Source organism: Panthera pardus, unplaced genomic scaffold (genome assembly GCF_024362965.1).
Source record: "Panthera pardus isolate Hobbes unplaced genomic scaffold, ASM2436296v1 HiC_scaffold_27, whole genome shotgun sequence".
Lineage (NCBI taxonomy): Eukaryota > Metazoa > Chordata > Mammalia > Carnivora > Felidae > Panthera > Panthera pardus.
In genome coordinates this window covers 68,069,613-68,096,205 of record NW_026526843.1, presented here as the reverse complement: position 1 = coordinate 68,096,205, position 26,593 = coordinate 68,069,613, and the positions used below count along the sequence as shown (strand labels likewise).

The 26,593-nt window shown below is 49.6% G+C and overlaps 1 protein-coding gene across 5 annotated transcripts; it reads right to left on the bottom strand.

The window, feature by feature from the left end:
• Positions 1-1,047: 1,047 nt before the first annotated feature.
• On the bottom strand, positions 1,048-17,003 carry ZMYM3 (zinc finger MYM-type containing 3). Of its 5 annotated transcripts, none has more exons than XM_053891494.1 (25): positions 16,909-17,003; positions 14,399-15,084; positions 13,362-13,405; positions 12,966-13,038; positions 12,262-12,556; positions 11,871-12,048; positions 11,306-11,524; positions 10,863-11,013; positions 10,506-10,621; positions 10,265-10,351; positions 9,979-10,129; positions 9,518-9,690; positions 9,149-9,314; positions 8,386-8,483; positions 8,141-8,303; positions 7,744-7,856; positions 7,416-7,590; positions 7,085-7,231; positions 6,512-6,615; positions 6,013-6,181; positions 5,476-5,627; positions 4,877-4,991; positions 4,115-4,369; positions 2,646-2,763; positions 1,048-2,527 (listed from the first exon to the last, which is right to left on the bottom strand). In XM_053891494.1, the coding sequence occupies exons 2-25, from the start codon at positions 15,063-15,065 to the stop codon at positions 2,335-2,337; spliced, it is 4,122 nt and encodes a 1,373-aa protein (XP_053747469.1). In that variant the 5' UTR covers positions 15,066-15,084; positions 16,909-17,003; the 3' UTR covers positions 1,048-2,334. The 5 variants fall into 5 exon arrangements, with proteins under 5 accessions (XP_053747469.1, XP_053747468.1, XP_053747470.1 ...); XM_053891493.1 differs by lacking the exon at positions 16,909-17,003 and adding an exon at positions 16,487-16,552; XM_053891495.1 differs by lacking the exon at positions 16,909-17,003 and adding an exon at positions 16,349-16,371.
• Positions 17,004-26,593: the final 9,590 nt, after the last annotated feature.

Sequence of the window (26,593 nt, the reverse complement as noted above, 5' to 3'; positions counted from 1 at the left end):
CAACTTGGTGACAGGCATCTCACTCTCCCTCCCAGTTATCAAGGCTAGAAACCTGGGATTCATGCTCAGCTCTTCCCTCTCCTCCAGATCCTATAGCCTTGACCTTTGAAATATCTGAATCCATCTTCCCTTTTCCTTCTTTATCCCCGCAGCCCCCATCAAGGCCCACAGAATTTATCAGCCACACTTCTTACCTGCCCCCCCCCCCCACCCTTTATACTGTTGTGAGGATCTCCTCCCTAAAGCTGCAGATTGCCTGGGTGGAAAACTTCAGCCTCCCACTTGGCTTCCCTATGGCTTTGGTTGTACTGGTCTGCCCAACCCCTCCCACTTATTCCCTGAGGCCCCGGTTATATGCCATCGCCCCCAGTGAGCTCACTCAGTTGCACATACATCCCTGTAAACTTGAAATGAATTATCTCCCTGTTCTCCCACAGCACTAGATATTTATTTCATTCTGCCTGTCTCACAACTAACTGTGCAATGGTCTGTCTCCCCTGGAGCCTGGGAGCCTGCTGGGGATAGGACCCTGGTCTCATGAATCTTTGTCTTCTCTGAAGCATGGAATCTTAGGTCCTTCACATAGTAGGTCCTCAATAGATGGCTGTGAAATTGATTTTTCCCCCTCTAAGTATTTGGAAACCTGTTATTAAAAAGGACCGTGGGGCACCTGGGTGGCTCAGTTGGTTGGGCGTCCAACTCTTGGTTACAGCTCAGGTCATGATCTCATGGTTTGTGACTTTGAGCCCCGCATCAGGCTCTGCGCCTCCTTGAGATTCTCTCTCCTCTCTCTCTGCCCCTCCCCCACTCGCGCTGTCTTTCTCTCTCTTTCTCAAAATAAGTAAATTTTCAAAAAATGAAAGAAAAATAAAAAGACCATATTTCTTAGTGGATTCATTCAGCGAGGCAGGTAAAAACGATTCTTAAAACTGAGGTGGGACATCTCACTTCTTTACCCCCTTGAGAGTTTGAAGTGCTCTGACACTGGTCCACTAAGGCCCCCACCTCTCCTGATACTGCTCTCCCTCCTCCAGAGAAGGCAAAAGACAATTTTAACTCTTTATTTGAAACAAACAATTCCAGAGACAGAAGGTTAGTTGTGACAACAGCTTCTCACTACAACACAAGGGTGGGCATGGCTCACTGAAGGGACAGGCCAGGCGCCTCAGAACAATATATACAATTTAAACAGTGGCTAAACTGGTAACAGTTATAAAAACACAAAAAGGAGGCTGGGGAACAGCAAAGCCAACAGGGAAAGAACTGGGTACCCCCTTTGCTGGACGCTAATAGTTTTCTGGAACTATGAAGGCAAGATGGGGAAGAGAGATGCAGGCAGTGGGCACAGGACCCATGCCCACAGTTCTTCACCTATCCTTTGACCACACATCCCATCCTGTATGACCCAGGGCCCCCACAGGCTTGGCCTGGCTCTTATGATGGGGGGAGAACACGAGTGGGGAAACCCAGCCCCAATCCAAGTCAGAAGGTAGTTTTTGCCTTGGGAAACTCTGTCCATTGAACTAAATGGAGGCAGTTACAGAAGGGGGCTAAGCATGTTGACACCATGGCTCATGCCAACCTAAGACGGCAGAGAGCGACAAACACATAAACCAAGGGGACAGGAGTCAGTTCCCCACACTTAGAGTCATCTTCTGCCTTTGAGGGAAAGAAAGCATTTGGAAGTTTTTTAAATGGAGGCACCAAGGGCTGGTGCTTGCAGGGGTGGGGAGGGGGAGTGAGGTGGCGTGGGGATTCCAACAACTAGTTATCTCATGGGAGGGGAAGAGCATCTAAGCCCTGTGGTTTAGGTAAATGGTCCCCTCATTACTGCCATACTTTCTTTCCCGTCTTCCATACAAGACCCTCTAGAGTGGTACCGGGGAAGAGCAAAAGGAGGGGATGGGCACAGGGCAGAGAAGGCAGCTGGGTTCTTCCCTTGGCCAAACCTAGGAACAGGGAGCTTTACCTACATGGGATGGGTCAGGAAACCCAAAGCCAACAGGATCACCAGAGCTCTCAACACTCCACCCAGAGTTGGGCCCCCAGGAGAAGGGGTTCACTCTGAAGCATAAAGGAAATGGCCAAGCTGGGTTTTGCCCATCGCTGGGAGACCAGCCCCTGGGTGCAGAGGACTGGGGCCCTGTGGTTGTCAAGTGGTGTGGAAGAAGGTAAGAGCCAGGGGTTCCTAGGGAAGGCAGGGAATGGATGAGTAGAGAAGGGCAGTCAGGGCCCTTCAGGATGAGTAGCATTGGTTCCTGGGCCAGTCGCCCTGTGGGACGTGGCCCCAGGCCAGATGTTGGTGTGAAAGACAGACACAGATAGCACATGGGCTCAGTCCAGGTCTTCCTCCCCAGGACGACCCAGCTCCTCGTAAATCTCACGCACAGCCAGAATGCGATTGAGCATACTCTCCAACATGCTGCGGTCCATGGGGATCACAGAATACCAGAGAGGTGACTCGGCGATGCAGGACCGCTCGGGTTGCAGGTAGAACACATCGTTGCGAGTCCGGAGGCTTTCAGGGCTATAACAGTGGCGAGGTGGGTGGGGGGAGGGGTGGGAGGACAGAGATCAATTACCAGGGCAAAGTAGATCCCCTGGGTCCCCATGCTAATGCCACGCCTGCAAAGCTTCCAACTCACCATTTTGAGAGATAGAATTCGTAGAACTTGACGGGGCAGCGGAGGGGATTCATGCGGTTCTCACGCTGCTCTAAGATAGGAGCTTCTTCTTCTCTCTTCCGTTTCCCAGGGCCCGTGTCTGCAGATGAGGCAAATGACCCAGAGTCCTTACAAGCACAGCCTCAATGAACCACTTCCAAGAGCACAGTCCAGGGCACAGGGGGAAGGCCTCAGGACACCAAATACAGTCTCACAGAGAAATAAAGGCAGAAGAAGGGTCGGTCAGTCTCCCCACGTCAAGCAAACAGGTCCTGTGACAGCGGGGGGGGGGGGGGGAGTTGTTCTGAGGGCCTCCCTGGTTCTCACTGCCAAGGTCTCCCTTTATAATCTCCCCAAAATGATTTCCTGAAGAAGTCATCTCAGAAGCTTTGCATGCATACTGACAAAACAGACCCTATGGCAAGGCTGGGCTAGCCTTCCGGGACAGGGAAACAGCAATGGTCCCAGCCCCCAGTACCTCAGCCCAGGCAGAGGCTCAGGTCCAGAGAAGAGACTTTGGGAACTGCACTCAGATGGCACGGGACTCCAGGGCCAGAATGGAAACCAAGGTGCAGTTTCTGTCACACCCAGCAACACAGAACCAGGGAAAGCCTCTTATTCACCCTGTCAACTCTCCCCCACAGCTGAACACACCCAGCAGCTTCCTACTTGTCTACCATCCACCCCAAGAAAGTACATTGCCTTGAAAGGAGGAAAGTCACCAGGCGCCTGGGTGGCTCAGTCAGTTAAACGTCCAACTTCAGCTCAGGTCATAATCTCACAGTTCAGGAGCTGGTGCCCCACGTTGGGCTTTCTGCTGTCAGCCCAGAGCTTACTTCGGGTCCTCTGTCTCCCTCTCTTTCCACCCCTTGACTGCTCACTCTCTCTCAAAAATAAATAAACCTCTAAAAAAAAAAAGACTGAGCTTAAAAAAAAAAAAGAGGGGCACCTGGGTGGCTCAGTTAAGCATCTGACTCTTGGTTTTGGCTCAACTCATGATCTCACGGTTCATGAGTTCGAGCCCCACATTGGCCTCTGTGCTGACAGTGCAGAGCCTGCTTGGGATTCTCTCTCTCCCCCTCTCTCTGCCCCTCTCCCACTCACATTGTCTCTGTCTTTCTCAAAAATAAACAAATAAACTTAAAAAAAGGTCACAAAGAAATATTTCTTTAAAAATAAGTAAAGAGAAAGAAAGAGAAAGAGAAAAAAAAGAAAAAGAAAAAGAAAAAGAAAAAGGAGGGGAGCAGGATACAGGCAGCTGAGTGACCTCCTATTTCTGCAAGAGCCACTGCCTAGCAGATTGCAGGACTGGCTGTTTTAGCCTTTTTGGCAAACACAGGAATGGAAGGGGTAGGGAAGACAAGGAGAGGGCCAAGCCAGCAGTCATGGAGGGGCCTGGGAGGGGAAAGCAGGGAGGGGGAAAGATAAAGGGGTGGGGGATAGCCTCGTACCTCGCCCTTTCCTCTGGCGGACGGGGGCATAGTAGCGGATGCTCACCACCTTGGTGGTGCCCCGAGGGGTGGTACACTTGCGGGACTGCCGCACCACGTTGGTGAAGGAGAGCTGCATGTGTTCCTCGGCTGTCTGGAGCCCAAAAAACTTAGTGTTGAAGAACATGAGGGTGTTGAGGAGGACAAAGGGTGAGTAGACCCCGAGCTGCTTACACTCCCACAGGTGCTCTTCCTCCACGCGGGAAAACACCGTATCTGCAATGGTCAAGGGGGAGACGCCAGGCAGGAGCGATCAAACACCCCCACCCAGCCACTTCCGATCCCAGACGCCCCGCTCACGAGCATTTCCCACCCCATCCCTGGCCAGTATGTGACAACTGCACTGAGAATGCAGATACCCTGCTACAGTAGACAGTGAACTGGGCTTTTTAAATGGTTTCCACTTGCACTTGGAGCTTCTCTTACCACCCTTGAGTTACAGGCAGGGAGATGTAAACCCCAAGGAGTCCCACAGTGCCTTCTCTTCTTTCTTCACTCACCACCAAAACCCAAGCCACCTTTTTCAGACCTAGACCTAGGTCGTGTTCAAGGATGGGGGCTCTGGCCCCTCTAGCTCTCAACCCTGAGGCCCCCCCAGGGACGTAACTCCTGCCCTCAGACACTTTGTGGAGAGTGGCAGACCAAAGAGCCCAGGACTCTTGGAACGGTGTACTGAAAGCATGGAGAAGAGGGCAGAGGGGTTGCAAGGTCCCTGTCCCTTACTGTTGGGGAGGAGTGTGGGCTGCCAGGTACTCAGAGACTTGTTGAGTTCTTGAACGAAAGTCAGGTAGTAAAGGTCTGTGAAAATGTTCACCATTCGATTGTTTTCCAGCAAGTACTGAAGAAAGAAAAACATGCACAGAAAGCTAGACTCTAGGTTCTGGAGGAAAGACGTGATGCCAAAGGCCCCGAGCACGGCGACCTTGATAATGAGGAGGCAATGGGAAAGCGCTGCTTGATTAGGTGACCCAGAGTGCTTTTCTCCAGGGATTACCCGCCCCCCATCTGAGGTACCGGGGCCCTGCTGGAAGAGGAAGAAGTTTGGGGAGCTGTGTTGTCACTGGTTCTTTACAAACCCAGCCTCCTTCGTCAGACAACATGCAGCCGACCTCTTGCAGGGGAAACTACACATCACCCCGCCACCCAAAGAGTTCAGCTCTACCCGTCTTTCCCTTCCTAGAATGGTTCTGGAGGATTACCAAGGGGACCTGCTCAGGGTAGGAGGCAGGGTGAGGAACAGGGGCCGGGACAGAGTCATTTCTGGTGGGATCCTGCCTGCTATGTTGAGAGTGACGGCAAGCCAGGCGGCCTGCCAGGGGTACCTGCTGGATGCCGAGACACAGATAGTAGATACTGTCAGGTTCGTATCGTTCACCGTTGGGTCGAGTGATTTCTCTCACAAACTGGGCCAGACCGTAGTTGAGTTCAGCAGCTGAGCAGGCCAGAATATCCTCTTTGATACGCATAGGTTTGGCTGTAGTGATACACAGTGGAGGTAGATGGGATTAAGAGAACTCCACGTGGAGAATTTCATTTAGCTCCATCATTAATCCCTTCATCCCTTAGTGCATCCAGCTCCAGAACAAACCCACCCATTACAAAAAAAAAAAAAAAGCGCCCTCAGCCTTTAAACCTAGACAGCCTCTCCCCTTATTTTGCAACTCCTCCCCATCTTCACAGGACACCCTTCGGTGATCATGGCCTTATCACCCCTAGACATCCTCACATCCTCAGCTGAACTGCAGCCCTGGCCCTCCTCCTCTCCCCACATCGAGGGGGCCCTGTGTTTTAGGTAAATGGGTGGGGGCCCCTCCCCTGAGCACGGGGTACCTTCCTCCCCACCCCCACCCCATACTTACGGCCAAAGCGCAGTTCATCCCCCTTGCTGGTTTCTCCATTGGCATATTTTGACTGCACCCAGCACTTCCAAGCATTGACACCATATGAATAGTTGAGTCCAGTACAGCTAGGCTGGCTGCTCATGGAATCCCGGGAACAGCTCTCCGAAAGCACCAGCCGCTTTTGACCCTGGAGGGGAAGAGAAAGGAAAGGGGTGGCAGAAGCAGGGCCAGGGGCACCACGGAAGCCAGTCAGGATAGTATTGACCACTGGGGAAGCAAGGGCCTGATGTAAGAACGCAGCGAGCTTCCACAGCACAGAGCCCCAGAAATGGCCCTGGTGACCTCGTGAAGAGAGAAAGTGTGACTATTTCTTGGTACTCACAGTGGCAGACAACGGAGGTCAGGAAAGTCAAACTAAGGCCGCCGGCTTGACTACAAGAGCCGCCCCCACCCCCCCCCCCCCAAAAAAACTCTTTGAGCCTCCTCCTTCTGTGGATTTAGCAGCCCTGGCCCTCACCTTCCTCATGGTGCGGGGAAGGTCTTGTTCAGCAGACACATCCTCGGGCCCTACCAGGCCACAATCAAAGAGGAAGTCTACACTGGGGTTAATGTCCAGAGGGTCTGTTAGAGAGGAAAGGAGGAAGAAATCAATTTTTTTAAGATCTCAACCCTGTGGTCCTCACACCCTACCCCTGCCACTTGGCCACTTGACTGGAGATGAGACTCCTATACAGCCTTACTGTACTCGGTAGGAAGCAGCAAAGCTGTACCAAGAAGATGCTCCGAGACACATAAATGCAAAAACTCACAATGATGGGAATGTTCGTAATGCTACCGAACTGCATGCTTAAACACAGTTAAGATGGTAAATTTTGTGTTATGTGTTCTGCCGCGATTAAACAAAAGCTAGACACAACTGCAAAACAGTGCGTCTGTCCCGGTATCTCTGGCACTAGTCCCTGTGAGAACCTTCTGTCACAGGGTCACAAAGAGCACTGCTTTGGGGTCATGCTCAGATCACAAGGGACACTTCATGCCTCTTGGCACAAATCCTACCACACCCAGTGGACACACTTCAAGTCCCACTCACTCTTGGGGAAGTCCGCCTCCAAGTCTTGCCCAGGTTCATCCAAGACATTGGCCATCTTGACGGCCATGGCCAGGACATCATCTCTAGCTGGCCCAAACAGGTCACAGTCTTCCAGAAGCCCCTCTGCACTCTGGTTGCTCACAAGATCTGGGGGACAGGGAAGGTGGCTTGGTCACTGCAGCTCCTGCCTAGCGCCCTCACAGGCCTTCAGGGGCTAATCCCAACTACTCCCCAGTCCTTGTAAGGCACCAAGATTACCACACTCCTCCCCCTTAGGCTGACACAGGCCAGTAGCACCCTGTCTCCCTCATCACCACCCCCCATGGCATACCACAAAGGTCAGATGAGGCCTTGTCTAACTCCTCAGCCTCTGCAATCATTTCTGCCATAGCCAGGATGTCAGCCTCCAAGGGGTTGGAAGGGATCTTCACCTTCAGCTCCTCAATGGTCTCCACAATCTTGTCTGTGCTCTCCAAGGTGGTGGGCAGGAACATGGGCACAGGCACCTGGAGGCAGGAATCCCAACTGAACACCAACAACCACCCCGGCGAATGAGAGGGACAGCTGATGAGAGTAAGGGGGGGGGGGGGCGGGGAGCATTCAGGTCTCAATCCTGAAAGGGTAAAGGAGACCACGCAAGGAAGGGCAGGGAAACTTACCGGGATGGGCATGGAGAAAGGCACCGGGACTTTCTGGCAGTACAGATGCATAGGCACTGGCACAAAGATGGGCACTGGGATGGGCAGCACTATCACCTGTGGCTTCCACTCTTCTGTTGACAAGAAAGGGGTCTTCTCAGAGCCCCTGCTAGATGTACCACGTCTGGCCCAGAGCCTGATGCTTGCCTGTCCCCCTTTACCCCAAAAGCTCTAACACGTGCTCAGTGTCACAAAACTGCCCTAGAACCAGAGGTTGAGAGACAACTCGAGGATTCCGGGACAACCATGTGCACGATGCTTCAGCCATCTCATAAACCCCCTGTCCAGCTCCCAGGCATGGGGCTGGAGGCCTAGGACTATGGAATGTAGCCTGGGATGTCTAGGTACCCTGGCTCACCTGTTTGACTCCCTTTGGACTTCATCTCCACCTTGCAGGAGACCCCCCGATTCTGCATCAGTGGTTTACACATGGCCGCTTTGTTTTTGCGGGGTGTTGCTGGGGGTGGCGGGGGTGGAGGAGGGGTGGAAGCAGCGGGAGCCGACCGGGTCTTGGCAGGGATCTGCAGAGACCAAGGAATGTTAGAGCTGCCAACCAGCATACCCTCCTCTGAGGCCATCCACCCCCTTGGCTTCTGCCCTGACCTTGCCCAGATTCCCATTTTCCTCTGGGGTCTTCACTGTACTGCTGTTCTCCACTTTGGTTTGAGATGGTGCCTGGGGCTTCGACTCGGGAGACTGACCTATAGATCAAAACAAATGAATGCTCTCATCTGAGGAACTTGCTCTCCGCTCTCCTCATCCCCATTCCACAAGAGCTCCATTGAAAGGTACACTAGATGCAAATGGGAGATCTAGAATATCCCCTCCTCACCACCCCCCACCCTCAGATGTAGTCTTCTCTAGGTCCCAGCAACACTGGCCAAGAAGGTTCTTTGCTCCTGGCTGCCAAGAAGATCAAAAGACAGTTCCCCCAATGACACACAATTGGAGACCTTCCACTGAGATGACCCTCGGAAGTTTGGTACCCCTGAAGCAGTGGAGAGACTGAGGTGACATTCTAGAAACAATAGTCTTCGGTCTCCTCAAAGGTAGAGCTTATGCCGACACTTCCAGCTCTCTGAAAATTAACCACAGCCCCCCACATGCCCCATCCCACCTGGGTCGGTGTCCATCCCCTCAAAACACATCCTTTATACTGTTCGAGTAGACTCGAACTCTAAGGACCTTGAAACAAGGCTCCCCCTAGTACCCGCACGGTCCAGAAGCTGAAAAAGAATATAGTACAAGGAGCTCTGTCTGGCCAAGGATGAGGTGAAAGCAAGAGAGAAGGGAGAGAGGGGCTGGGCCTAGGGTGAAAAGGGTCCAGGCCAGTGCTAACAGAGCATGCCCCCTGCCCAGGACTCACTGTTCAGGAGGCTCTCAGGCCCGCTCTGGGTATCCAAGTTGGGTTGGTTCTGCTGGCTGTAGAAGCGCAGCAGACACTGTTGGTTGCAGAAATGACGGATCTGCCCACGCCAGTGGATGGTCTCCAGCAGTTTCCCCTGGCGCTTACAGGCGTGGCACCGGGCGGCCTGGGGGGCGTCAACAGGACAGTCAGACCTGCCTCCCTAAAGGGGGCTGGGCCCTTTGCCCTGGGAGAGGCCGTGCTGCTCCCTTCAGAAGCCGGGCCAACCAGAGCCCCCTCCCTGGAGATCGGCCCGCACCCTGAGGCCAGTGTAACAGCCTGTGCCCCTTGGCGCCCCTTCCCTCCTTTCCAGTGCCCTGCCCCCCTTACCTTGCAGTACCACAGCAGGTACTTGCTCTTACAGTCCTCACTGCAGAAGTCCCAGGTGCTGCCATCCAGCTGCTCAGTGACTCCACGCTGGCAGGTCTGGGAGCAGTAGGTACAAGTGATACAGCACAGCCCCAGCTTCTTGGTGAAGTCCTGTTTGTACAGCAGCACACAGCCTGGGAAGAGGGCAAGAGGAGAGAGTCCAGAGACCCAGAGATCACCATGGCCGGGGCCCAACCTTTCCAAGGTGGTCCACCTAAAACCTCCACCAGCCTCTCGTACCTTGAAGCCTCTGGATGGACGGAGAGACGGACGGAGGGGGAGGGGATGGGAGGAGGACAACACAGTGAGCAGGGGACCCCCGACCGCCCCCCAAGCGCCACATTGCAAGCCCCCCTCCTTCCCCCACCACCCTGTCTAGCTGGAAGGTTCAGGCCCTTCTGCGCCTTTCCCCACCTCCTTACCTTCGCTGCAGAAGCTCTTCTCCACCCCACTGAACCGGAGTTTCTCATGCAGGAGTTTCTCCTGCCGGCAATGCTCACACTGGGACACCACACCCCGGAGCCGCTTGAAGTCCTCGCAGCAATCGCGGCAGCAGAACTGGAACACCTGGTCCTGAGATGAGGGGCACAGGGCGGGGAGGACAGAGCTGTGACATCCCGATCTGGCGAGAGCCAAGTGGAGGGAAGGCCCCCTTCAGACAGCTGTCCGGTCTATGTGGCAGGATGTCGGCGGGGGTGAGGTTCTTACCTGCCAGTCCAAGACCTCAGGCTTGCCACTGAAGAGGCTGTGGCAGTAGTGACAGCTCAGGTGAATGCCCCCCTCAGGGCTTGTGCGCTGGAGGGAAGGAAGACAAGTAAGGGAGGTGTGTGGGGGCGGTGGGGAGGGGGGGTCAGGTTCGTTCTTAGTTCTGCCCGGGCCTACCTGCCCCAACTCTCATACCCTGTGTCACCACACCCTTCTTTCATCCCTGGTCCAGGGTTTGGAGTACCTGGAACTTGGTCCAGCAGCTGGGGCTGCAGAACTGGTAGACTGTGCGATCAACCTTGTTGTAGTAACAGGGGTCAGAGAGGCTGCGGCGGCAGAAGCTGCAGGGTCGGGGAGGGCCTGGGGCACAGAGAGAAAAGGAGAAAGAGAGAGAGAGAAAGAAAGAGAGAGAGACAGAGAGAGAAGGAGAGAGAGAGAGAGCACACAGAAGGTGTAAGGCAGTGCAGAGATGGAACAGGAAATCCATGGGAAGATGTGGTCGGGGCTGAGGTTGGGCAGCAGGGATCACTTTAGAAGAAGGGAGTACGGGAGGTAGAAGGAAGGCCAGCAGGGGTCTCAGAGAAGAGGGCTTTGCACCTACCAGTGAGCCCTGCCTGCTTCACTTTGTAAGAGGTGGTACAGCACAGGGTACAGAACAAGCTGGTCTTGCCATTACGATCCACATGTGATAGCATCTCAAAGTTCTTACACAGGGTCTTGCACCAGACACATGGGTACACACGTGTGTTTTTCTGTGAGGATGGGGAAGGAGAGGCTGAGGCTGGATTTGTCCCTTCGCTTTTATTTGTTAAATTTTTTAAAACATGAGATATTTCAGGCATACAAAAAAAGGGTAGATGATGATATAACAAAGACCTGTGTATCCACCAGCCAGCTTCAAAAATAAAACATAACAGATACAATTGAAACCCCCTTTATTTGTTTTATTCTTCCCAACCCTCGACCCGTCAGGCACCTTTATTTGTCACCCAGGAACCGCACCCCCGTCCACAGCCCTCTAATGCACTACTCCCTCGGCCCCACCTTCTTGTACGCCCCCAAGCAGGTTGTGTTGCAGAACCGCTTTTGTTGGCCCTCGTGGAAGAGGAGCTCAGGGCCAGGGCTCCCGGTCTTGGTGTAGATGTAAGCCCCGCACTGGTCACAACAGTTGGTTTTCAGTCCCTTGTTGGCCCGGAATTTGGAGAAGCAAGAATCGCTGCAGAGCCGGTGCACCACGCTGCCGTTGCTGACCTCGTGCAGGACCTGCCGTACACACACACACCCTGAGCCAGGGCCTGGGCACCACCACCCACCCTGAAGCAAGGACAGCCCGCCCCACCTCACCCTAGACCTTCACAGCACACAGTGGGCCCAGGGACCCCCCAACCTGCACATCGGGCTGCCGACTTGATGGTGAGGTCCCGGGAGGCAAGGAAGGCCAGCTGCATACATCCTGGAGAAGCTCTATCCTTGAATATGCTCCCTCACGATGGCTGCCCTTCCTCCCCACTCCCCTCTTCCACAGGGCCTGGCCCCTGCAGCCCCAGGATGGCAGGGCAGGTCAGGGCTAGCCAGGCTCTGCAAATCAGCCCCCATCGAGCTTCCTCACCTCTCCAGTCTTCTGGCATATGCTACAGCGAGTGGCATCGGCAGGATCCCCAGACTGTGGGATTGGGCGCTGCTGCTGGGCCTCATACAGGGAGAGACAGACAGACGTGCAGAACTCATGGAAGGAGCCTCCTGAACCAGTCTGTGCCACAACCGAGTCCTTGGTGTTCCAGATCTCCCTGCAGGTGGAAGCAGGTTGGAATGTTCACTCAGTACCATCCCCTTGTTTCATCAGCTCCCACCCCTCCGCAGGGATGGATGACCACAAGGCCAAGTAATCTCGGACCCCCCTCCCAGTTCCACTCTGCTAGCTTCTTGCCCACAGTCCCTGGCTCACTAGTTACTCCTGGCCTGATCCCTGCCCTCCCTGCACCCTGGGGACCTTCACGTACTTCTTGCAGAAGGTACAGGTCTTTTTGCCCGAAGGCTTCTTAGAGAAAGTGGTGAGACAGGATGAAGAGCAGAAGAGCTGAGGCAGCCCCTTGCGCTGGTAGGCGGTCTGCCCCTTCTGCAGTGGCGTCCGGCAGTGAGCACAGGTCATCTTGGTGCCTACCGCAGAGCGCCCGGCCCTTTGTGCCACACTTGAGCGTAGGGACATGCGAGGGGAGCGCCGGGGCCGGAACGGCACAAAGTCCTCATCATTGGGGTCATCTACCATGGCATCAGAATCCTCATCTGACACTGGAACTGTGGAAGTGGGGGCACGGACCATGAGCAAAAGCTACTGGACCAGCTCTCCTCTGACCAACGGGCAGCTCAGCAGATACTGGCTCCTCGGATGAGCCCCATCCCCCTAGTTATTTCCTCTGCGCCCCCACCCGCATCATGCTGGCATCTTAAGCCACTGGTGGCACTCTCCCTGGGAGGACCCAGGAGGGCTCTGAGTGAGAAGATTCAGGACAGGGATGGCATGGCTGAAACAGGAAACTCCATTCTCGCTGCTGTTGTTTTCAATTTCCCCCACTGCCCCTGGTTCCCATGCCAACCCACAACAGAGATAGGCACTTCACACTCTGCAGGGTGCAGCACTATGGGAGCCAGGAGATCTGTGGCCCGCCACATCCCACTCGGTCACACTTCCTCAAGTCCTACTCACTGCTCTCAGTGGAATCCACAACCTCGGGTTTTGGAGGCTCTACTCTTCTAACGCGCTCGCTTCTCTTCTGCACCTTGGAAACATGGGAGGGGAGGAAAGCTGACACCAGGGGCAGGCTAAAGGGCCTGCTGCACTGGTGCAGGGTGTGGGGGGGGGGTACAGAGATGGGAGGGGGAAGGGAGAGTAGGGACCCTCAGCCCAGGCCTGAGAGGAGGGGAGAAAAGGAGGCTGGACTTTCTCCTTAAGAAGCAGGAGACACAAGAGCTCCCCCCCTTCCTCCTAACTCTCCTTGCACAAGCCCTCCCCAGAACAACATCTGGGAGGGAAAATGAAGGGTCTGTCCTTCCCAGAGCTATAGGGGGAACCAGACTCCTTCCAATCCCCTCCCCCCCTCACCCTTTCAGGCGGCTTCTCACTCGCCTTCCCAGTCAGGCCATCTCCTGCAAAGGAAGCAGAAAACAGCCTAAATCTTGAGCTTGCCCTCACCACCCCCTCCCTGGCCCAACTTCCGTGCCTCCATTCCTGGGGAAGAACATACTCAAAACTGAAAGGGAAAACTCAAGTGCCTGTGGCTTCTTGGGGCCCCTCTCAGGGTTACCTCAAGCTCTGTTCTAAGGGAGGGGAAGGGGCAGCTATTCTCCATTAAAAAAAAAAATCTTAGCCTTCCCCCCAGCCTCTGTCCCAATCATTGGGAGTTAAGGAAACACAGATAACAGGTCTTTCATCAGAGAACTTATAGTTCACTGACAACAAATGCAAGCACCCAAAGGTAGCAAAGGGAAAAGGAAGCATTATGTATGGAGAGGTTCCCCTGGACTCAGGTGGTTATATAAGCCCCAAGACCCTGGTCACAACCTGGGAGAGAGGCACACCACTAGGCAGAAAGAGGGGGGAAATGAGAGCCTCTCAAGCCCAGGCTGTTCCTCCCCTATCAGAGACACAATTCCAGGCCCTGCATTTCTACCATTCCCCTGAAATCACTATGCTGTTGGTGGCTCCAGAACCTAGTTACCATTCATCCAACCCAGAAACCCCACTCTCTTATAGAACAAAACAGCTGGAAAGATCTTAGCACCAAGAAGCCTGGTGTTCTCTCCAAATTGTAAAGAAAGGACCCTGGCACAACAGCTCCCTGGGGGTAAGAAAAAGGGAACCTCTCCCAACAAATCCACTCTTCCCAACCCACCCCCTGAAACCTCCCCCCTATTACCCTCCCATAGCCACTGAGCTGCCTCCCTACCCCTACTTTCCTTAATCTTCATTACAGCCCCTCGTCCTCCCTTCCAAGCTCCCAACTCCTTCTCCATACATATCCCTACTCTTGTCTGTCCACCCTCTTCCCCCTCCCTTATGTTTTCCCCAGACACACAACCACCCCTACTTACCCCTACCCTCTCCCCAGCCTGGATTCTCCAGCTGATTAGGTGACCTACCTGGCAAGGAAGGGTGTGCAGGAGGGCTAGGGCCCCCAGGTTTGGTCTGAGAACTGTTGATTCCATCCCCCAGAGTCTCTCCCACTGAAGGGCTGGGGGGACCATTTGGGCTCTGTGGCTGCCCTTGGGGAAGCTCCTCCTCCTGCCCAGGGGAGCCCCTTCTCCCTGTAGCTATGTTGGTGGTCTCCTCCTCTTCAATATGGGGGGGCTGCAGTGTTATCGGCGAATCTGGAGCCAAAGGCTCTAGTAACCCCTGTGGTGAAGAGGGATTTGCCCCAGCCCCTGGCTCAGGTGGTACCACCTCAGGGGTCTGGCCACCTGGTCCAGGCTCTAGGGTCTGATCTCCTGCATCCCAAGCAAGGGTCCCCTCAGGACCATGGTCCACCTCTGGGGGAGAGGGGGCTTTATAGAGCAGCCCCCCCAGCCCCAGCAGCTCAGTGGCTCCATCCAGGACTCCAGGGTCTTTTTCCAGGCCAGCAGGGGCATCAAGCAGGTCCAGGGCTCCTGAGGATGGAGAAGGGCCAGGGGGTGCCCATCCTCGAGTTGGGGCAGTCTGGGATTCCAGTAGATCCTCTCCAAATTCCATGTCTACTGGAAGGTCTCCAGCCAGGGGCTTCTCTGGCAGGGTCAATGGGTCAAACGGACTGGGAAAGTCACTGGGGTCCATGAGGATGACTGGATATGGGCTGTAGATTAGGGGTAGAAGAAGGGGCAAAAGAGGTGGTCTTTGCCAGAATTCCTTCTTATATAGGTTCTGGGACACACCCCATCACCCACTTGGATTTCTCATGAACAGCCCCCACCACACCGACAAGCATTTCCACTGGCTCTAGTCCGAATGACCACTCCCCCCCATACAGCGCCCCCTGTGGGGAGAGGCGTTCCCCGCCCTGGCCCCGTGCCCACACTAGCCAGGCAGTCGGTCGTTCCACCCTCCCGCCAGCCCCCGCCACCCCACTGCAACTCACAGTTCCCCTCCCCCTCTACCTTTCACTACCCCCCCAACTCGGGCTGAACGCCCCCCTTAGAGTCTCCTAGGGCTGTTGCCACCAAGAACCTTTCCCACCCCCGCGATCTCAGTTCTTATCTCCTCCCCTCTCTCCCAGAGCCCCTCAGCTCCCCAGTCTTTACCCACCCTGTCTGGCCCCACCCCCCCTCCCCGCGTTGCAAGGTCCTCCCCTCAGCCCTTCCCTCGCCCCCACAAACTGCCCTTCCTAACCCCTCCCCCCAGTTACCTTTCAGGGTCGCCCACTTCCTCAGCCCAGTTCCCCCTTCCTATTGCTCCCCTAGTCCTCCTTCTCCTGTTGCCCACCCCCCACCTCAGGCATTTACAGGAAGACATTTTGGAGCTACGATCTCTCCTTAGACCCCCCCCCCCTTCCTGGCTACGGCGAAATCCCGCCTGCAGGTTCGGTTCGGCTTGATCAGGCCCGACCCCTACCTGCGGCAGGGTTAGTGTACCGGCTACAAGCCTAGAACTGCAGACAGCGACGGCCCCGCGCTCCTTCTCCACCTCCCTCCCTAGCAGCCGGGACAGGGGTCGCGGCCCCTTTAAATGGCAGCGCCGCTCACAGCGCCCAGCGCTCTGCACCAGGCGGGCGGGCGGCGCCAGCAACCAACCCCATTGGCTGGCTCGTGGAGGGGGCTCGCGAGACAGCGCCGGCCCCCGGCGCGAGACTCCCAGCCCAGTGGCCGCCTGGAAATTGCGGAGTGGAACGTAGTCGTTGGAGATGGAGCTTGAGCCCCCGCCCGGGGCCCCGTTAGTTGAGGAGGAAAAGCTAGCCTCTGGAGCTTTGAAGCCCGCCCTCGGGAAAGGCGGCACCCCCTCTCCACGGAACGGCCGAGTACACTAACCTACAAAAAATACATCTACGCACCTGCTTCTCTTACCTGGCTCAAGAGTCTTCTCCCCTTCCCCCCCCCCCCCCGTCACACCCGTGCCCGCCCTACCTCCTGGAGCCCACTCTACCCGTGATCCCCTCCTCTCATTCAAATGGTTCCCGGTCCCCTCCCCCTCCCCGTGTCTCTCCTCGCTTCCCACTCGTGTTCAACCCCCCAGCGTCCGCCCCCCCCCCCGACAGTCCCTACCTACGCCATGCAGCAGGCGCCTGCCAAGATTACCCTCCCCCCAACCCCACCTCTCCGGGGCCCGCCCCCTGGGAGACTGTTGGGGTAATGAGTGACAGCGGAGTGGGGAGGGGGGTAGGCAGGGACCCAGCCCTCACGTGCCCCTCCTTCCCTTGTCTGCAGCCTTGGGCTCCCCTAACCATTCTGAATGTCATAGTTGTGGGGTGTCTTAGGCTTGGTTTCCAGCCACCCAGGGCGGGTTAAATGGCTCTGGCTCAGTGACAACGCCTATGCAGTAACCGTTACTGCCTGATGACCCCAAAACCAGGCCCCGCAAAGACACTCCCCCACTCCCTCAACGGTCTTAGGGTAAGTTCTGGGATCTTCTCCCAGAGTCTTCCAGCAGGAGCTCCCTGCCTTATCTCTACAGTAGTTTTCCTCACCAAGGCCGAGAGCTGTGTTTCCTCCTCTCTCTCTCAGCCTCTCTCTTCCTTCCCTCCCTCCTTCTGTCCTTGTCAGTCTCTTTCCTCCTCCTCCTTCTCTTTCTTTCTCTCTCTCTGGCAGTCTCTTTTTGTCTCAGTCTCAGTCTCTGTCTCCGGTCCCTCTGCCTCTCGTTTGCACGAGCACGCACGCGCGCGCGCGCACACACGCTTTTCCCCGTCCCTCCCTCCCTCCACTCCCGGATGGTCCTTAGCGTGTGGGTGTGGCTGAGGGTGAAGCTTGAGAAGTGGGGTAGGGGGAGGGGGCACTAGCGTTAGGCCTACCGGTTTAAAAAAAATATATGTGTGCCAGGATCCTTCCTCAGTCCCCATTATAGTTAGTGCACTTTGCAGTCTCTGCCCCCTACTTTCCTCCTCCAACCCCTAAGGGTTGGAGAGCTTCTAGTGTCTGAGATACTGGAGGAGGCTTAGGCCGGAGGGGAGTCCTGCCACAGATTTAGGAACGTGTAGGCTTGGTGTCCAGTGCCTGCTCTAGCTTGCCTCTTTGCTCTGGGCCTTCCTTCCCACACTAAGCCTCTCCTAGCCTTCTAGTCCCAGAGAGTTTTATCCTCCCTTGTCTCATTTACTTTCACAGAAACCTTAATCCTTCCTGGCTCCCCACATGGCCTTGAGATTATCTTTGCTCTCTCCTACATACAGAGATAAAAGCAAGAGTTTTCCCCTTCAGTTTCCCAAACCCAGTGTCCTTTATACTGTAACCAGTATTCTGTGTACCTACCTCCTACCTTCTGCTTATTTCTATGTCCCTGTACCTCCCTTCTCATTTTCAATTTGTTCCATCTCAGTTGGTCCACCTTGTTCTTTTGTGTTGCTGGCCCTTCTCAACCCATACTTGGATCCTTGGCTGGTCTGTTTGTGCAGAACACCCGGTTTCAAGTTGAAGGGAGACAGTTTAAGGAAGGATTAATGGTGTCAGAGTGGTGGCATAAAAGCGTGTGGGCTGCGGAGACAGAAACAGACCAGGATTCTAATCTCAACTCTGCTTGCATTTTAGTCAGTTGACTTTGGACAAATCACAAGGTCGTCACCAGGTCTTAATTTTCTCATCTTTAAAACAGGTAAGAAAGCAATCTAAATGCGCAATAATAGGGGATTAGTTAAATCAGTTTTGTCTCTATTCATACAATGGATATACTCATTAACATTTTAAAAAAACAATGACTGGGGCACCTGGGTGGGTGACTTCGGCTCAGGTCAGGATCTCACATGTCATGATCGAGCCCCACACTGGCTCACTGCTGTCATCACAGAACCTGCTTTGGATCCTCTCTGTCTCCCTCTCTTTGCCCCTTCCCTGCTCTCTCTCAAAAATAAATAAACATTTAAAAAACCAATGACAGCATAGCACAGACCATTTTTAGGATACTGAAACTATTCTGTATGCTATTATGATGGAGACATATTTACATCATCAAAACCCATAGAATGTACAACCCCAAAAGCAAACCCCTATGTGAACTATGGGCTTCGAATAATAATGATTCGTCATCAGTTGTAACTAATGTACCATTCTGGTAAGGAATGTTAATAGTCAAGGGAGGGTGCCCTGGGGTGAGTATGGGGTGGGCAGGGAGTATATGGGAACTCTCTGTACTTTCAGCCTGCTCGTGCTGTAAATCTAAAACTGCTCTAAAAATAGACTTTAGTTGGGGCACCTGGCTGGCTCATTTGGTGAGCGTCTGGCCCTTGGTTTCAGCTCAGGTCATGATCTTGCTGTTCATGAGATCAAATCCCACGTCTGGCTCTGCACTGATGGTATGGAGCCTGCTTGGGAGTCTCTCTGTCTCTCTCTGCCCCTCCTTTGTGCTCTCTCTCAAAATAAATAAAATAAACATTTTTTAAAAAGAATCTTTAAAAACATAGACTTTAATCTATTAAAAGAATTAATGACACACAAAAATGCTCCTGTATGTTACATTTTTATTTTTTTTTTAAATCTGTACACCCAGTGTGGGGCTTGAACTTACAACCCCACGATCAAGAGGCCCGTGCTCTACCGACTGAACCAGCCAGGCTCCCCCCCATGTTACATTTTTTTAAAAGGAGTTAAAATACGATGCTAACTTTGTAGAGAAATTCTATATACAGTTGACCTTTGAACAACATGGGTTTGAACTGTGTGGGTACACCCCTATGTGGATTTTTTAAAATAAGTACAGTACTGTAAATGTATTTTATTTATGATTTTAATAACATTTTCTTTTCTCTAGCTTATCTTACTGTAAGAGTACAAGCACATAGCATACAAAATATGTGTTAATCAACTGTTATTAGTAAGGCTTCCAGTCAACAGTAGTAGTTAAGTTTTGGGGGAGTCAAAAGTTATACTTGGATTTTCTTTTTGTAATGTTTATTTTTGAGAGAGAGATAGTATGTGTGCATGTGCAAGTGGGGCAGGGGCAGAGAGAGAGGGGGACAGAGGCTCTGAAGCAGGCTCTGAGCTGACAGCAGAGACCCTGATGTGGGGCTTGAACTCATGAACTGTAAGATCATGACCTGAGCCAAAGTCAGACGCTTAACTGACTGAGCCACCCAGGAGCCCCTGCTTAGGTTTTCAACTACACAGGGTGGTCACCGCCCCTACCTCCATGTTGTTCAAGGGTCAATTGTACATGTATACACAGAAAAATACTGGAAGGAAATACTGGAGATTATACCTCATAGGGATGCACTTAAGTGGGGTGTACAACTGTCTGACTTATAGTAGGTATTTAATAGGTACTGATTAATAGGTTACTATTATAATTTTATTATTATTTTTTTAATGTTTATTCATTTTTGAGAGGGGGGGAGGGGTTAAGAGAGAGGGGGACAGAAGATCCAAAGTGGGCTCTATGCTGACAGCACAGAGCCCAATGTGGGGCTTGAACTCACAAACTGTGAGATCATGACCTGAGCTGAAGTCGGGAGCTCAACCAACTGAGGCACCCAGGAGACCCAGTTACTATTGTCATTTTAAAAGAAATAGGGGCGCCTGGGTGGCTCAGTCGGTTAAGCGGTTAAACGTCCACCTTCGGCTTAGGTCATGATCTCACAGCTTGTGAGTTTGAGCCCTGGGTCAGGCTCTGTGCTGACAGCTCAGAGCCTGGAGCCTGCTTCACATTATGTGTCTCCCTCTCTCTCTGCCCCACCCATGCTTGCACTCTGTCTCTCAAAAATGAATAAACCTTAAAAAAAATTAAAAAGAAAGAGAAATATATCTGACCTCATGCATGGTCTGGGACTTTGTATCCTGAAACCTTCATATTGTATAAATATATATATATTTTTGTCTTTAAGCCAAGAATGCCCACAGTTGATAGATCTGAATATGTACCAGCCACAGATAAAAGGCTGTAATATAGAACTGGGTGGGGGGGTTGGGTAAGAGTGTGGCCTGCAATTCAACACTGTCATTTTCAGCTTTGTTAGTTACCACACAGTTCTCAATTGTGTTACTTGTTAGTCATCATTTACAAAGCACTCCTGAAGTGCTGCAAGCACTATAAGGCAGGTAAAATCTCTATCCCTGTCCTCATGAGAGCTCTTTCATTTTAATTATATATATATGTGTCTATATGTAATATATATACACATGTGTATATATATATGCACATATATATATACTTATATATGTTTTCTGATTACAAAAATACAAATGTTCACTGTAAAAATTTTGGAAAACATGAAAAACCTGAAGAGGAAAGCACTAATCACTTATATTCTACCTATTATACCCGGAGATAACCACTGCTCTATTTGATGTATATCTTTCTGGTCCTTTTTTTGCATACATATTTTTTACAAAATTGGAATTATCTTGTACAATATGTTCTAGAACATATTTGTAAAGGCTGTGTATTATTTCATCATTTGGATGTACCATGCTTTAATTAATTACTCTTGGATGTCAAACTTTATTAAAAAAATTTTTTTAGGGTCACCTGGGTGGCTCATTTGGTTGAGCGTCCAACTTTGGCTCAGGTCATGATCTCAGCTCGTGAGTTCGAGCCCCGCATCCGGCTCTGTGCTGACAGCTCAAAGCCTGGAGCCTGCTTCTGCTTCTGTGTCTCCCTCTGTCTCTGCCCCTAACCCACTCGCATTCTGTCTCTGTCTCTCTCAAAAATAAATAAACATTAAAAAAAATTAAAAAAAAATTTTAATGTTTATTTTTGAGAGAGAGAGACAGAGACAGAATGCAAGCTGGGGAGGGGCGGTGAGAGAGGGAGACACAGAAATCTGCAGCAGGCTCCAGGCTCTGACTGTCAGCACAGAGCCCGACGTGGGGCTTGTACTCACCAACTGTGAGATTATGACCTGAACTGAAGTCGGATGTTCAACCAACTGAGCCACCCAGGCGCCCCTCAAACTTTTATTTTTTCACCACAGGCAAACCTACATATAACCTGGTCAAATAAATGGAAGTGCTATTTGGCGATCATTTGATTAGAGTGAAGTTCACTCTTTAGAATCAAGTATGGAAACACATGGATTCTTAATGTTTTATACCATTCTGAAGTACCCTGGAATGAAGAAAAGGAAATATGTATTTAGGGAGACATTGGGAAATGCTAGACTGTCAGTTCCTCAATAATAGAGACCAGTTTTTACTCATCTCTATCTCCAGCATCTAGCATAGTTCCTGATACTCAGTAAATGTTTATTGGATGAATTGATGGATGAGTGAATTAAGGACAGAGAGAGGAAAAAAGCCCCCAATGAACTCAAATTGTAGTACTATTTCTATAATGTAAGCCTTAACAAGGAAAAAGATAAGAGTGAAATAAGAGAGGAGCAAAGGCAGGAAGGCAAAAATAAGGAATCTTCATCTTTAAAAAGAAGGATTAGTATAAACCCACAACTATATGGTCAATTAATCTTCAACAAAGCAGGAAAGAATATCCAATGAGAAAAGGACAAATGGTGTTGAGAAAACTGGTCAGCTACATGCAAAAGAATGAAACTTAGCCACTTTCTTACACCATACACAAAAATAAATTCTAAATGGATTAAAGACCTAAATATGAGACCTGAAACTGTAAAAATCCTAGAAGAGAGCACAGGCAGTAATCTCTGACACAGGCTGAGGCAACTTTTTTCTAGATGTGTCTCCTGAGGCACAGGAAACAAGAGCAAAAAGAAACTATTGGAACTACATCAAAACAGAAAGCTTCTGCACAGAACAAAACTAAAAGCCTACAGAATGAGGGAAGATATTTGCAAATGACATATCCGATAAAGGGTTAGTATCCAAAATATATAAAGAACTTACAAAACTCAACACCCCCAAAACATAATCCAATTACAAATGGGCAGAAGACACACACATTTTTCTTTTCTTTTTTTTAAACGTTTATTTATTTTTGAGACAGAGAGAGACAGATCATGAACAGGGGAGGGGCAGAGAGAGAGGGAGTCACAGAATCTGAAACAGGCTCCAGGCTCTGAGCTGTCAGCACAGAGCCCAACACGGGGCTCGAACTCACGAACCGTGAGATCATGACCTGAGCCGAAGTCGGACGCTTAACCGACCAAGCCACCCAGGCGCCCCGACATTTTTCTAAAGAAGACATGCAGTTGGCCAACAGACACATGAAAAAATGTCTAACATCACTTACTATCAGGGAAATGCAAATCAGAACAATGAGATAACACCTCATACCTGTCAGAATGGCTAAAATCAACAACACAAGAAACAACAGGTGTTGGCGAGGATGTGGAGAAAAAAGAACACTCATGCACTATTGGTGGGAATGCAAACTGGTGCAGCCACTGTGTAGAAACAGTATAGAGGTTCCTCAAGAAGTTAAAAAATAGAACTATCCTAGCATGGGACTCAATCTTGAGATTGTAAATTCATGCCTTATGATGGGCATAGAGCTTACTTTAAGAAAAAAAAAAAAAACTACCCTATGATCCAGTAATTGCATTACTGGGTATTTACTCAGTACTTCTATATGTGGAATTTAAGAAACAAAACGGATGAGCAAAGGGAAAAAGAGACAAACCAAGAAACAGATTTTTTTTTAGAATTTATACATGAGATTTAAAAAATTTTTTAATATTTATTTATTTAATTTTTTATTTATATTTGGGAGAGAGAGACAGACAGAGACAGAGCATGAGCAGCAGATGGGGCAGAGAGAGGGACACAGAATCTGAAGCAGGCTCCAGGCTCCAATCTGTCAGCACAGAGTCCTATTGGGGGCTCGAATTCATGAACTGTGAGGTCATGACCTGAGCCAAAGTTAGACGCTTAACCGACTGAGCCAGCCAGGCGCCCCTAATGTTTATTTATTTCTGAGAGAAAGAGAGACAGAGTGTGAGTAGGGGAGAGGCAGAGAAAGAGGGAGAATTGGAAGCAGGCTCCAGGCTCTGAGCTGTCAGCACAGAGCCTGACACGGGGCTCAAACTCACAGACTGCAAGATCATGACCTAAGCCGAAGTCAGACGCTTACCCTACTGAGCCACCCAGGTGCCCCCAAACAGATTTCTAATTATAGAAAGCAAACTGATTGTTACCAGAGGGGAGGGGAAGGGGTTGGGTTAAAATAGGTGATGGGGCATTTGTCATGATGAGCACTGGGTAATATATGGAATTGTTGAATCACTATATTGTACACCTGAAACTAATAGAACACTGTATGTTAACTAACTGGAATTAAAATTAGAAAACAGAAGGATTAGTGAAATGCAGTGAAAAATTCCTCCTTAGTAGCAAGTCCATTTGTGGCAATCTGACCTAGTATGCTTCTGACTATACTCCCCTCTTTAACATTCCCTCTGTCCTGTCCAAACATCTCTCCCAACTTTGGAGGCAACATATCCCAATTTACTCCCATAAGATCAACTGACTTTATAAGACACACTCTAGGATATATGTGGGTCCCAAGGTCTCTACAGACTTTCTGCTATGGCACTATCCCTTGGGAAGTCAACTTACATAAATATTACTTCTCTGAGTTCCATTTACACTTTTTTTTAAATGAGAGCTTTATTGAGATAGAATTCATTTACTATACAATTTGCCCATTTAAATTGTATAATTCAATGGATTTTAGTATATTCACGGATGTGTGCAATGATTACCTCAGTTTTACGTCATCATCATTTATTTTTTTATTATTTTAATTCCAGTGTAATCAACACACCATATTATATTAATTTCAGGTGTACAATATGGTGATTCAACAATTTCACATATTATTCAGTGCTCATCAAGATACGTGTACTCTTAATCCCCTTCACCTATTTCACCCATGCACCTCCCCTCTGGGAACCATGAGTTTGTTCTCCATAGTTAAGAGTCCGTTTTTTTGTCTCTTTTTTTCCCCCTTTGTTCATTTGTTTTGTTTCTTAAATTCCACATATGAGTGAAATCATATGGTATTTATCTTTCTCTGACTGGCTTGTTTTATTTATCATTATATTCTCTAGATGCATCCATGTTGTTGCAAATGGTAAGATTTCATTTTTTATGGACAAATGATATTCCATTGTATGTTTATATATGTATACATATATACATATATATGTATCTCACATTTTTTTATCCATTCATCTATCGACGGACATTTAGGTTGCTTCTGTAATTTGGCTATTGTAAATAATGCTGTTTAAATATAGGGGTGCATGTCTCCTTTTGAATTAGTGTTTTTGTTTTCTTTGGGTAAATACCCAGTAGTGTGATTACCAGATCACAGGGTAGTTCTATTTTTAATTTTTTTAAGGAAACTCCATACTGTTTTCCACAGTGGCTGTACCAGTTTGCATTTCCACCCATTGTTATCATTAAAAAAAATAGAAAACCTGTATGCTTTAGCTATATTCTCCCATCACTCCATCCCCCATAGCCTTATGCAAGCACCATTCTACTCTCTGTCTCCATAGATTCACCTATTCTAGACATCTCATATAAATGGAATCATATATGTGGTCTTTTGTGACTGGCTTTTTTCAATTGACATAATGTTTTTAAGGTCCATCCATGTTGTACCATATGTCAGAATTTATTCCTTGTATGCCTGAATATTATTCCATTGTATGGATATACCATATTTCGATTATCCATTCATCAGTTGATGTACCTTTGGGCTATTATGAATAATACTGCTATAAACATTCATATATACAAGTTTTTATGTGAACACACATTTTCATTTCTCTTGGGTATATAACTAGGAGTAGAATTTCTGGATCATGTGGTACATTATGTTTAATTGAGGAACTGCTACACTATCTTCCAAAGTAGCTGCACTATTTTATATATCCATCAGAAGATTTCTAGTTTCTCACATTCTTGCTAACACTTGTTATCTGCTAATCAAAGTCCATTTATTTAGATGTTCTTGAATTTCTTCCAGCAATGTTTTGTAGTTTTCAGAGTGTAAGTTTTATGCTTTTGTTAAATTTGTTCCTAAGCACTTTATTCCTTTTCATGTTTTTGTAAATGGATTTAATTTCATTTTCAAATTCTTCACTGTAAGTGTATAGAAATACAATTTACATTTGCATATTGATCTTGTATCCTGCAACCCTGAACTCATTTATTAGTTCTAATAGTTTTTTTCTTCCAAAGTCTCCAAATTTTTATTTACATTCTAGTTAGTTAACATATCTTGTGACATTGGTTTCAGTAGATTTTAGTGATTCATCACTTACATATAACACCCAGTGCTCATATAAAAGTGCCCTCCTTAATACCCATCACCCATTTAGCCCTCCCCCCACGTCCCTCCACCAACTCTTTGTTCTCTTTTTTAACTTAATTTTTTATTTAATTTTTTTGTTTTTATCTGTTTGTTCTCTATTGTTAACCCTCTTATGGTTTGTTTCCCCCTCTCTCTTATTTTCCCCTTCCCAATTTGTTTCCTAAATTCCACATGAGTGAAATCATATGGTATTTGTCTTTCTCTCAGTGACTTATTTTGCTTAGCATAATACACTCTAGTTCCATCTACGCCATTGCAAATGGCAAGATGTCATTCTTGTTCATGGCTGAGTAATATTCCATTGTGTATATATTTATATATATGAATGGACACTTGGGCTCTTTCCTAGTTCTAATAATTTTTTTAGCAGATTCCTTAGGGTTTTCTATATACAAGATGTCATCTGCAAACAGAGATAGTTTTACTTCTTCCTTTTTATTTTGGACACCTATTATTTTTTTCTTGCCAATTTCCCTGGCTACAACTTCTAGTACACTGTTGAATGCAGGTGATGATCACTTATAGTTCTTAAAACAGTATTGGAGACCAGGCTGTTCACTTTTTTTTTCACTTTCTCTTTTAAAATTTTTTAAGTTTTTTTATTCATTCTGAGAGAGAGACAGAGAGAGAGAGTGAGTTCACAAGCAGGGGTGGGGCAAAGAGAAGGAGAGATAGAATGCCAAACAGGCTCCAGACCATCACAGCACAGAGCCGGATGTGGGGCTCAAACTCACAAACCATGAGATTGTGACCTAAGCCAAGATCAAGAGTCAGACACTTAACCGACTGCACCACCCAGGCCCCCCTTTTTCCACTTTCTCTTGATTAATGTTTTCTGTTTATTTAGTTACTTGGTAACTTACTAAGGACAGAAATCATACTTAGTACTGATACATCCCATATTATTATGTTCAATACCTTTAAAGTATTCAATAAAT